This window comes from Nannobrachium achirus, assembly GCF_963921795.1.
Source record: "Nannobrachium achirus genome assembly, chromosome: 8".
NCBI lineage: Eukaryota > Metazoa > Chordata > Actinopteri > Myctophiformes > Myctophidae > Nannobrachium > Nannobrachium achirus.
In genome coordinates this window covers 10,752,687-10,766,471 of record NC_137817.1, presented here as the reverse complement: position 1 = coordinate 10,766,471, position 13,785 = coordinate 10,752,687, and the positions used below count along the sequence as shown (strand labels likewise).

Here is a 13,785-nt window from a genome sequence, read left to right as displayed (position 1 = left end):
TAGATTTGTTTTTGGGCTTTTATGCCTTTATTGATAGGACAGTAGACTGACAGGAAATAGGGGGAGAGACATGTGGCAAAGGTCGTCCGCATCGGGAATCGAACCGGCAACGCCGCCAGGCATCCATGCCTATGTGGTATGCACCTGGACCAGTAGGCCAGCGGGTGCCCCCATACCGTAGTTCTTAAAACGCTTTCAGCCCGAGATCCTTTGACCCAAACTTACAAAAATATGAATCAACCACTTCTAAAGCCCTATTTCCAAAAATAGTGTAAATACTGTAGCATCTCGATCTACAAGCTCACAACGTGTTACAATGCAACGTGTTTTTTTTTTGGTTTAGAGAGGGGGGAAAAAAGGAGACAACCAAGTATAGACCCCTGGGGGTCTCCGGCCATTGACGTAATATTTATCTGATTGTGCCAGGATATATCCCAGAGATTATAAAATAACATGTCTGAACAAGTTTTGTTGATGGGGCTTTAAGACGTTTTAATAGACCAGTGGTTCTCAACCAACCAGTGGTACGGGGACCACCAGTGGTCCTTGAGCGGGTTCCAGGTGGTCCCCAGCTAAATGATGGAGTGTTGGTAACCAAATGGACTCTTATATCTCTTTAACTCAGTCTTGAGAGTGTAAAATGAAACCACATTTGTTTCATTTTATACATTTGTTTCATTTTATGCTCTCAAGAGTTAAATTATTGTTAAACATCTGCATTACTTAACCCATTTAGGCCTACGATTATTGAATGCTTTAACTATTGAAAAATAGCAGATCTACAAGCTCACAGCGCGGCACCGAGTGCCGCGCTGCGAGCTTGTAGATCTGCTATTTTTTTAAATCGTGAAAATGTGTGCAAATATTTCAATATATATTTTTCAAAGCAGACTTTTGTAACTCAAATCTCTGCTTCTGGGGGGGTCCCTGGAACAACATATTTTGAGATAAGGGTCTGCGGCCCGAAAAAATGAGATTTTGGGGGTCCTTGACATGAAAAAGTTTGAGAACAGCTGATTTAGAGGAAGGATTTAGAAGTCGGGTCAAAGATCGGGTCAAAGATATTCAAAGACTTGCACACATTTTCACGATTTTTCGAAAATAGCAGATCTACAAGCTCGCAGCGCGGCGCTGCGAGCTTGTAGACCTGCTATTTTTCAATAGTTAAAGCATAAACTAATGGTTAAAGTGGTTCAAATCTAACGCGACTCGGGCGCGTTCCAGGTATTTGAGAGTTAATTTACAAGAGGAGAATGTATAAGAAGTGTTATTTTGATCAACATTTGCTTGTTATCTCTCCGATGGTACCTCGTCAATACAGCATGGAATTGTGGACCTTATCCAACGACAACTAAATATTCCACGTCTTGGGTCTGAGAGGCTAAATCTCATCAAATGGTGGCCCGTGGCTCAAATGCTGAATAAATAATGGACCTTGATTGAAAAGGGTTGAAAACCACTGCAATAGGCCGTGCTCTGAACCTTGCTGGATAAAAGCGGTGAGTGAGTCTCAACCATTTTCATTTCAAGGACACCCAGTCCGGTGGAAACCGCCCAAAACCGCTCCTTTTTCTATTGTTATTTTAAAGCATTTGAACCTTGTGAAAATAGCAGATCTACCAGCAGTGTGCTTGTAGATCTGCTATTTTCACTGCTTTTGTGCGACACTCTTGTATGATGAATGAAGTAGGGCGTTTCAACAATTTATGAAAAAAAAAGAAAAAAACGTTGAAATATGGAGATACAGGTTCTATCTCTGACAGCAAAGACCACACTCTACCCTGTAAAATGTGTTAATTAACTCAGTGAGTGTGAAAATGGAACCAATGGACTTACCTCTCTGAGTTACAGATCCGTAAGGTTTCATTTGGATCAATCATGTAGCTGGGGACCCCCTGGAACCCCCGTCACAGACCCCTGGGGGCTCCCTGTACACCACGTGGAAACAGTAGGATAAAGCAGTGGTTCTCAAGCTTTTTCAGGCCGTGACCCCCAAAATAATCATATTTTAACTGGGGACCCCCCCACCCTGACGAGCACCAAGGCATTACATTTTGTATAACACAATTCTATTGTGAAAATAGCAGATCTGCTATTTTCACAATTTCTGCCTCTAATATTTGACAATTTGGCCAATGTTTACTTTGTCATTTTAGAGGTATTCAAAAGTCCTTAAATTGTCACTTTGGAAATGTGCAGTGCAGATACCCTCTATACACTTACACTTTATGTTGGTTTCTTTACTGCTGAGTGAGAAAACAATGTTGCACATAAAGTTAGTCATCTGGGGACACCCCCCCCAAATAATTTGGGGACCACCCTGGGGGTCACGGCCCACAGGTTGAGAACCACTGGGATAAAGTACCTTGAGATGACAGAACCTGAGAATGTACTCATGAGTGTTGATTTGAATGCTCTCTCTCTCTCAGGTGAGCGTTTGCTGGCCGCTTCCATCCAGAGCCTGTCGGGGGGCCGCCCCTCAGCGGGGGCTGTCTCTGAACCCGGGGGTCCGGGGGCCATGGCACGTGGAGTGGGACCACCCGGGCTGAGGTCTGAAGCCTCGCAACCCTCCCAGCAAATGGTCTATGTTTTCACAACCAGCCTTGCCAACATGTGAGACTTTTTGCTTACAGTATTTTTCAGATTGACAAACAGTCAGATTCTTTCTTGTATCAGTTTGTGGGGGGTTTTGCCCATCAAACTCAATAGATTAACTGCATGTAACTTAAGATGTAATCTTATTGACCAACTTGCAGCTGCATTTACAGATAACACTTTTATTTTTATTTCCCAGTACCTTTTGTAAATGATATTATCTCCTGTTAAAAGGTTAAAGTTCTATATTCTGCTAGTAATCATTCAGTGTTTGTTCATCTCTCCAGCTCTTTAGTAACCATTAAATACATTTTCTGGTGGGACTCGTGCAGTCAGTTCAGAAAACCCATTCATCAGCCTCAATTTTATAGTGTTCCAGTCACAATTATGTCTGCTTTTTTGCTTTTGTTTCTTCACTATCATTTCTTTTTATCCTGTACATTTCTAAGAACTGGGGAGATGGCCGTTACTGAACCAACACTCCACCCATATCAATGATTACTAGCAGAATATAGAGCTATTTAACAAAACATTATCACTTACAGTACTTAGCACCTTTAATTGTGTACTTAGCACCTTTAATTGTGTAATCTCCTGTCTCCGTTTACAGCGCTGCAGAGGCAGTCATGAAGGGACAGACAGATTCCATCGTTCTGTTTCACCAGCAAAATGTCCCACGGACCAAGTTGGAGCAGGTCAGACCCCCGCTGCTAAAGCCCCTTTTCGACTGCATCTTTAGCACCACACCACACCACACCACACCACACCGCACCACATACAAATATCTACATTTCCCATTACACAAAAGTACCACTATCGGTAAGAAATAAATGTACCCTTTTAACTGTGATTATAATACAATAGGCCTATAAATGAGTCCTAAATTATAATACACTATAATGGATTAACTGTGATTATATACACTATAAAGCAGGGCTACTCAACTTGAGATGGCTCAGGGGCCACTCAGCAAAATACCAAAAGCCAAAAGGGCCGCAAGCTAAAAATGACGGTCCTATTTTGGACGTTTACATTGATTTTGTACAGTACACAGTCTAATAATTAAGGAAACGCACAGAAAACAGCCACATTTCCATAAGCCAGGCCAAACCTCATTGAACCAAAAGATTGTCATGGATGGAATGATGAAATTGATGACATTTGATTTTTTTTATCAAATTAGGCTTTATTCACAAAATGTGAAGTGAAAATGAACAGTTCTGGTTCAACCTTTTTGTAACCTCCCCTGTGTCTGGGTATGCAAGGCTAGTGAACTTTGGCAATGTAAAGGTATGTTTTCGCATGCCACTAATAGGCCTGGGGCCAATTCTGATATCTTCACAAATTGGTACCACCCAAGGTGACCGTACATTGTTTACATTTTTGACTTCCTACATGTCTCTAGTTTACATTTTGGTATGATAACCCTTTCTGAGACCCAGCTTAATTGATGTTATCACCCGCTAGAGTCGGTCTCCCATCGACTTTCTATACAGGAGGAAAATACCCTGAAAACTTTTTTTTTCTGGGTATTTAAGTAGGATGCGAGGGGTCTAACTAGGGGTTTGTCATGATGCTGAATCCATTGCAAGCATTTGTTTTGCACGAAAAACATTCCGTGGGCTAGAAATGGCCTCAGAAAACAATACACGTATGGGTGAGTATTCATGTTAGTTGGAGGCCTTAGGGTTTTTTTTCCTCGTGCTAATCAGTCTAAAAGTGCAAAATTTTGCACAGATGTAGCTCAGGGCATGCTCTAATGATTTAGCTAGGGCGCCCGAGTCGGCGACCTTCGGGGTCACCACAGCACCCACAAAACTCTGAAAAGTGATGACTCATCACTTTTCATCACTAAAGTCGATGGGAGCCCAACTTGATTTGGCCGCTGTGGCGACCCCGAATGTCGCAGACTCGGGCGCCCTAGCTAAATCATTAGAGCATGCCATGAGCTACATCTGTGCAAAATTTTGCACTTTTAGACTGATTAGCACGAGAAAAAAAACCCTAAGGCCTCCGACTAACATGAATACTCACCCATACGTGTATTGTTTTCTGAGGCCATTTCTAGCCCACTGAATGTTTTTTGTGCAAAACAAATGCCTGCAATGGATTCAGCATCATGACAAACCCCTAGTTAGACCCCTCACATCCCACTTAAATACCCAGAAAAAAAAACTTTTCTGGGTATTTTCCTCCTGTATAGAAAGTCGATGGGAGACCGACTCTAGCGGCTGATAACATCAATTAAGCTGGGTCTCAGAAAGGGTTATCATACCAAAATGTAAACTAGAGACATGTAGGAAGTCAAAAATGTAAAAAATGTACGGTCACCTTGGGTGGTACCAATTTGTGAAGATATCAGAATTGGCCCCAGGCCTATAACACTCCTTTTCATTAATAGGACAGATTTAAAATAAATAAACGTTTATACTTATTATTCAATCACTCAAACCCCAGCATCCCTATTCTTGGGGGACATTCACCAAAAATAGCCGATCTACAAGCTCACCACAAGATGCATTGTGAGCTTGTAGATCGGCTATTTTTGGTGAAGAGAGTTATTGTATGGAAAAATAACTCAAGTACAGTTCAACTCCCCCTCAGATGCACTGTACTTGTAAAACAGTTTGATGCTTTGAGCTTTGTAAAACACAACAGCTCGTTGGAGGAGATTTGTGTTAATAAGCATAGTTCCTTGGCTGCAGCGCGATCTGTTGGAATGCTTGCACTGTCGGTGCCATAGAGACTAGAGTTATAGTCGGAGCTGATTGGCGGAGTCGCGGAGGGAGAGACAAGCAGCGGAGACAAGGGCTAGGTCTTCATTAGCCTGAAACATGACGATCGCGGGATTCGCTGCCGCTCATATCGCACGACCGTCATGCGTCTCCGCTCCAGTGAGCCCGACTGTGGTTGTCTGCTGCAAAATCTCCGCATATTTGTCTGTCTGACTGTCTCGTTGTACTGTAGCTCTAGTGTAGCCCTATGGTGTAGCCGCCTGCATCTCTGCACTGCTACTGCATTCGCTTCCTGACTCTTATCCCTAACTACGGAGTGCACCGAGGGTCAAACATCACCGCGTTTTGCGTTTCGCGTTAACTTTGACAGAAAAATCATATTTTTTTTGGCACGATCATGACGGGCCGCACAGACATGCAGAAAGGGCCGCATGCGGCCCGCGGGCCGCGGGTTGAGTAGCACTGCTATAAAGTATTAATGTATTACTATGATAATTATAATACACTATAATAGATTATAATAGTGTTAGAATCTATTATCATGTAGCCTATTACAACTATATCCTGGTGGTCTAAATGAAAAGTCAGTGAGTGATCAGTCATTATGATGTGTTTGGCCCTGTTTGGCCTAGCTCAGACCTACTCTACATTGGATACTTTTTAGTACCACATTTAGTACCACTTTCACACCACTCTACCCAGGACCTTGTAGTGGAAAACCTGGCACAAGTGGGAGGTGTGGTGTGGAGTGGAGTGTGGTGGGTGTTGGGCTAGTGGAAAAGGGGCTTAAGAGCACACATGCATGGATTAAAGTTCTCAGTCTGTCTGATATCATGTGGATTACCATAGAAGCTAGCGTGTCCTCTTTGGATGCATGTTGCACACCAAAAATAGCCATTCTCCAAGCTCACAACATGTCACGCTGTAAATGGTGCATTTATATAGTGATGTTTATCCAAAGTGTTTTACATAGATTGTGCATTACATTCACCCATTCACACACACATTCATACACCGATGGCGGAGGAAACCATGCACGGCACCAACCTGCAAATCGGGAGCAATTAGGGGTTCAGCATCTTACTCAAGGACACTTCGACACTAACTCTGGGGGGAGCCCGGGATTGAACTGGGAACCTTGCGGTTAACCTCCGGTCGCCACTCTACCGGCCACTCTACCCCTGAGCCACGGCCGTGCTGCTGTGACACGTTGTGAGCTTGTAGATCGTCTAACTTTGGTTATTCGTTATTTTAAAAGGTTATTTCAAAATAGTTCTATGTTCTGATAGTACTAGTTACTATAGAACAGGGATACTCAAATAGCGGGACCTGTGGGCCACATTACAAAAATGGCAAGTGGCCATGGGCCAGTAGAATGTTTGCATAAGATTGTAAAAGGAAAGCAAAAGCATCTGTTCATTTTGGGTTGAATGAACAGTGCTGCTCTGAATGAGTGCACACAGTTTCCCCTTCCAGGATGATTATTCATGTAATAGTATTGTAATTAGGCTAAAGATAAGATAATAACTTCATTCTGTCTAAGAACCGATTGGTGGGCCAGTAAAAATTGTGCCACGGCCTGAGTTTGAGTATCACTGCTATAGAGTGTTTGGTCCATATTTGGACTTCAGCCTTATCCCCTGTGAGGAGAAAAAAGACGTTTCAGTTTTGGTATCAGGATAGAGCCTTGCGTGCGCCAAGGCCCTACCCCACTTGAAATCACTCACCCTACCTTTGAAGGCTACTTTTAACCAAGCCGATTCGGCCGCGAATCGGCGGCGGAAGGCGGCGGATAGCGTCTGTTGCCGAACGGGAGCTCATCGTCGGGTTTTCGGCAGCGGGTCGGGAACGTTATCGACCGAAAACTGGAAAACTGGACATGCTCAGTTTTGTTGAGTCGCCCCTCGCCGTCGGTAAGATTGAGGGAGTTGTAGAATAGTTGCTACTGCTGCAAAACCAAGCCAAAATAAGCCAGAGACATTTTCCCGTCGCATACTTTTACTAAATACCATATTCTCAATCTCCACTCTCAAATCCTATTCCAATCTGATCCAAAGCAAAGCTAGTAGTAGGCTAGTAATAGTGCAGCAGCTGCCCGTGTTGTTGTTTTTGAGCGGTGGTTACACCGTCTCCTATACGTGGCCGTGTGTGTATGCGTGCGTGTGTGTGTGTGTGTGTGTGTGTGTGCGTGTGTGTCTGTATGTAGCCTGCAGGCCTGCAGTACCTTTTATGACCACACATGTTAAGGGAGGGGCGCTGTTGTTCAGGCCAGGCCAGACCAGGCACACACACACACACACACACACACACAGGGGGGAAGGGGGGGGGGGGGGGGGTAAACCACCGCTCAGTTCACACGGGTGTGATTTTTATTTTCTTCTCCTCTGCACGGAGAACAGTCACGTACAGAGTGCCTCTGGGTTCGGTTGCCAGATTCTGTGAGTGAAATAAGCGACCAGGTCTAGCCCAAGGGGGGGGGGGGGGGGGGTAAACCACCGCTCAGTTCACACGGGTGTGATTTTTATTTTCTTCTCCTCTGCACGGAGAACAGTCACGTACAGAGTGCCTCTGGGTTCGGTTGCCAGATTCTGTGAGTGAAATAAGCGACCAGGTCTAGCCCAAAAGCCGCGACCAGTTTCACCTCTGAGCTCTATTACATTAGTTATTTTATAAAATAATGTTGAAAGCAAGGCCAAATAAGCAACTACACTTCAGAAACAAGCCCAAACAAAAGCAACCCACAACTAGTAACATTATAGGAAAACAGGATCAACGTTGCTTATAACGAGCAGACCTGGCACCACTGCCATACAGTAACTACAGTCGGCGTCGTCTGAAAAAATAAATAAGTGCTTAGTTTTTTGCAGTTCTTTGCAGTTCTTTGCAGTCTGTATACAGTCAGAAGGAGTCAGCAAGAGCCGTCGCAGACTGCGTCCGCGTCTGAAGACGGGTCTTATGACCCGTCTGATGCCGCGTCCGTGCTTAAATAGCGGTCAAGACGCAGCTTTGCGTCCAGGACGGAGCTCCCGCGGCTCAAGACGCGATTCTCGGTTTCAATCACTTCAATCACGTCTTTGCGTCTTCTAGACGCGAAACCGCGGCTCAAGACGCGATTCTCGGTTTCAATCACGTCTTTTAACCTCAAAGACGCGGCTTGGACACTACAATCACGTCTTTGATCCCAAAGACGAGGCTTGGAATCGCGTCTGGCTGGAACTCGGTGTGGCCGTAAAGGAGACATGTAACCCGCAAAGTCTGCTGTGTGCTGTCCTTGTATCTATTAGATACATTTTACTATTATTTATTGTCAATGGAACATGCTATATTCTACCATATTGTCGGCATTATAGTGTGTCATAACGTTTTTAGTGCGAAAATATATATTTTCGTTTCTTTTTTTTTTTAGCATTTAAAAAAAAAAGGCAGGTTATATCTGCCTGGATTCATGGCACAGAGCAGAACGTTTAGCTCAGTCGCTAGAGCGGCCGCCCCGATGACCGGAGGTTGCCGGTTCGATCCCCGCCTCAGTCACTCTTTATTTCTAAGCACTGTGAAACACGTTTTCTTGCGGCTCCAGACACGAATCTCGTTTCAATCACGTCTTTGAGCCAAAAGACAGGGCTTGGACCGCGTCTTTGAGCCCAAAGACGGGGCTTGGACACTACAATCGCGTCTTTGGGGGCTTGGACCGCGTCTTTGAGCCCAAAGACGGGGCTTGGACACTACAATCGCGTCTTTGATCCCAAAGACGTGGCTTGGAGGCTACCGCGTCTGGCTGGAACTCGGAGCGGAGTCAAGTTCATTGAAAATAACGGGGCCGTATGTTTTGACGCGGCGCCTCCGTGCGGCCGATGTGTCTAGTGTGTGTTCCCCTTCAGACGTCTGCTGTCTGCTCTCCGTGAAAAAAAAAAAAAAAAGGGTGTCTATTGTATGTATTTTTTGATGGAGAATTCAAATATTACCTTCTTTTTTGCATAGGACAACTCTAACCTGCATCAATTGGTATTTTATAATTGCCAATTGTACCCTATCCATCTAAAAAACAAATTGGATGTCTATTGTAGGTATTTTTTGATGGAGAATTCAAATATGACCTTCTTTTTTGCATAGGACAACTCTAACCTGCATCAATTGGTATTTTATAATTGTCAATTGTACCCTATCCATCTAAAAAAACAAATTGGATCTCTATTGTATGTATTTTTTGATGGAAAATTCAAATATTACCTTCTTTTTTAGATAGGACAACTCTAACCTGCATCAATTGGTATTTTATAATTGCCAATAGTACCCTATCAATCTAAAAAAACAAATTGGATTTCTATTGTATGTATTTTTTGATGGAAAATTAAAATATTACCTTCTTTTTTTAGATAGGACAACTCTAACCTGCATCAATTGGTGCATCAACCTTCTATCTATCTATCTATCTATCTATCTATCTATCTATCTATCTATCTATCTATCTATCTATCTATCTATCTATCTATCTATCTATCTATTTATACTTCACCTTTAGTCAAGAAGAGAGTTCAGCCTCAGGAACTTGCACACCTGGAACTGTGTCATGACTGTGTCATGGAGCTAAGCAGAACTATGTTAAATACTCACAATGAGTCTGATGGACCAATCAGAGTGGTGGTGGGGGGAGGGATCAACAATAGACAGAAACTGGATAATGCTTTGTTAACTGTCCCACCTAAGTCCCTGCTAGTCTGAACAAATCACCTTCCCTCTCATAACACTACTACTACTACTACTACTACTACTACTACTACATTTATATAAAGCTGCTCTTGCATTTGAATTCAAGTCTGACACAAGTTAAGGTTAACTTAGGTAGTAGTTCATTTTGCTGGCTTTTGTGTGTGAGTGTGTAGGCCCACAAATTATTATAATTGTCTGTCATTAAGTGACTCAAAGGGAGACGTCTAATGGGTGTTTATTATTTTAATATTAACTGTGGGAAGATTATATATATTTTATTTTGCACTTACAGTGTTGTGATATTATTCCTGAAGGAAGAGGGGTATTTTCACAGCCCAGGCTTTGAACCTAAATGCTGTTTACATGCTCTATAAATATTTATTTCTATATAAAACTCAGTTGTGTGGAGTTATTGTGTGCCTTTTCTTGTAGCTAAAGAGTCCATTTGTTCACTAGACATTAAGTCAAGGTTACTATTTTAATTGAGCTGAAGCTTTTTCCACATTGGTGACAACAGCACTGTCTTGGTTTAACTGAGGACAGCACAGGACAGGGAGAGAAAACACCCACCTGATAAGAGCCAGATTCACATATTGATCAGCATTTAAGTAACTCACACAATAGAAAGGAATCCATCCCTTACATTGTTGTATGATAAATGTAACTGGTTAATGTTAAATTACGTTCTGATCTGTTTGTGTTCATTATAACAGCCACAGGAAAGATACATTGTTTCAGATTGTTCCAGAGTATCCATTTGCATTGGAATGCACCCATAATAAAGACACAGCAGAGGCCTGTTCTGCTCTGTCCTGTTATTTTACTATTTATTAATGAATGTCACTAATACAATACAGGAGAAGGCAGATTTCTCTACTAGGTTTTATACTGTGTGATGTGGTGGACATTTCTGTAGATTACGAGTTGAGTGGGCAATATCCATGTCTAGGCCACATATATTGTTATGGTAATATGCTTAACTACTTAGAAACTGGCACCCATTGGTCATTATCAATTGAATAGGCTGATCCCAAATTAATGCTCTATTTCCCCTAGAGCAGCTACATGTCTCAAATAGATAAAATAAATGATAATTGTCTGTTCTGTGAAAGATAAGAGTATGTTATAACTGTCTGTCCAATGGCAGCTGTGAGTTAAGTCACGTTTTGTGTTCCTTTAACTTAACTCTTTGAATTAGCTTGGCTCTCTTTTTAACTCATGAATGCAAAAGCAGTCTTCTAAAGTAACCATAACAATGAATTTGCCTTTTAAATAATGTTAAACCACAAAGTAATAAAACACTTGGCTTCAACTCAAAATAGTAACCTTGACTTAATGTCTAGTGAACAAATGGACTCTTTAGCTACAAGAAAAGGCACACAATAACTCCACACAACTGAGTTTTATATAGAAATAAATATTTATAGAGCATGTAAACAGCATTTAGGTTCAAAGCCTGGGCTGTGAAAATACCCCTCTTCCTTCAGGAATAATATCACAACACTGTAAGTGCAAAATAAAATATATATAATCTTCCCACAGTTAATATTAAAATAATAAACACCCATTAGACGTCTCCCTTTGAGTCACTTAATGACAGACAATTATAATAATTTGTGGGCCTACACACTCACACACAAAAGCCAGCAAAATGAACTACTACCTAAGTTAACCTTAACTTGTGTCAGACTTGAATTCAAATGCAAGAGCAGCTTTATATAAATGTAGTAGTAGTAGTAGTAGTAGTAGTAGTAGTAGTAGTGTTATGAGAGGGAAGGTGATTTGTTCAGACTAGCAGGGACTTAGGTGGGACAGTTAACAAAGCATTATCCAGTTTCTGTCTATTGTTGATCCCTCCCCCCACCACCACTCTGATTGGTCCATCAGACTCATTGTGAGTATTTAACATAGTTCTGCTTAGCTCCATGACACAGTCATGACACAGTTCCAGGTGTGCAAGTTCCTGAGGCTGAACTCTCTTCTTGACTAAAGGTGAAGTATAAATAGATAGATAGATAGATAGATAGATAGATAGATAGATAGATAGAAGGTTGATGCACCAATTGATGCAGGTTAGAGTTGTCCTATCTAAAAAAAGAAGGTAATATTTTAATTTTCCATCAAAAAATACATACAATAGAGATCCAATTTGTTTTTTTTAGATTGATAGGGTACTATTGGCAATTATAAAATACCAATTGATGCAGGTTAGAGTTGTCCTATCTAAAAAAGAAGGTAATATTTGAATTTTCCATCAAAAAATACATACAATAGAGATCCAATTTGTTTTTTTAGATGGATAGGGTACAATTGACAATTATAAAATACCAATTGATGCAGGTTAGAGTTGTCCTATGCAAAAAAGAAGGTCATATTTGAATTCTCCATCAAAAAATACCTACAATAGACATCCAATTTGTTTTTTAGATGGATAGGGTACAATTGGCAATTATAAAATACCAATTGATGCAGGTTAGAGTTGTCCTATGCAAAAAAGAAGGTAATATTTGAATTCTCCATCAAAAAATACATACAATAGACACCCTTTTTTTTTTTTTTTCACGGAGAGCAGACAGCAGACGTCTGAAGGGGAACACACACTAGACACATCGGCCGCACGGAGGCGCCGCGTCAAAACATACGGCCCCGTTATTTTCAATGAACTTGACTCCGCTCCGAGTTCCAGCCAGACGCGGTAGCCTCCAAGCCACGTCTTTGGGATCAAAGACGCGATTGTAGTGTCCAAGCCCCGTCTTTGGGCTCAAAGACGCGGTCCAAGCCCCCAAAGACGCGATTGTAGTGTCCAAGCCCCGTCTTTGGGCTCAAAGACGCGGTCCAAGCCCTGTCTTTTGGCTCAAAGACGTGATTGAAACGAGATTCGCGTCTGGAGCCGCAAGAAAACGTGTTTCACAGTGCTTAGAAATAAAGAGTGACTGAGGCGGGGATCGAACCGGCAACCTCCGGTCAACGGGGCGGCCGCTCTAGCGACTGAGCTAAACGTTCTGCTCTGTGCCATGAATCCAGGCAGATATAACCTGCCTTTTTTTTTTAAATGCTAAAAAAAAAAAGAAACGAAAAGATATATTTTCGCACTAAAAACGTTATGACACACTATAATGCCGACAATATGGTAGAATATAGCATGTTCCATTGACAATAAATAATAGTAAAATGTATCTAATAGATACAAGGACAGCACACAGCAGACTTTGCGGGTTACATGTCTCCTTTACGGCCACACCGAGTTCCAGCCAGACGCGATTCCAAGCCTCGTCTTTGGGATCAAAGACGCGATTGTAGTGTCCAAGCCGCGTCTTTGAGGTTAAAAGACGTGATTGAAACCGAGAATCGCGTCTTGAGCCGCGGTTTCGCGTCTAGAAGACGCAAAGACGTGATTGAAGTGATTGAAACCGAGAATCGCGTCTTGAGCCGCGGGAGCTCCGTCCTGGACGCAAAGCTGCGTCTTGACCGCTATTTAAGCACGGACGCGGCATAGGGATGTCAAAAATGGACCTTTATCAAAATCGATTATTCTATAGCAATATTTGAATATTATTCGAAAATCGATAATTAATTATTATTATTATTTAAAAAAAAAAAAAAAAAAAAAAACGTTTTTTTTTTTTTTTTTCTTCTGTTTTTCGTTTTTTTTTTTTTTTTTTACTGGATTTCAATGCACATTTACATATGTACAACATGGCTCTTCAGGTAATTGGTAGCCTAACTACTACTCTTCATCTTTCTTTTT

The 13,785-nt window shown here is 41.9% G+C and overlaps 1 protein-coding gene across 3 annotated transcripts in view; it reads left to right on the top strand.

Moving 5' to 3' along the window:
* Positions 1–13,785, top strand: part of bcl9l (bcl9 like) — a 127,183-nt gene that overhangs the window by 94,263 nt on the left and 19,135 nt on the right. For all 3 annotated transcript variants that reach the window (XM_080730994.1, XM_080730993.1, XM_080730992.1), the window contains exons 6-7: positions 2,430–2,613; positions 3,206–3,290. In XM_080730994.1, coding sequence (XP_080587120.1) covers positions 2,430–2,613; positions 3,206–3,290 — 269 coding nt within the window. The remainder of the gene's footprint in view (positions 1–2,429; positions 2,614–3,205; positions 3,291–13,785) is intronic.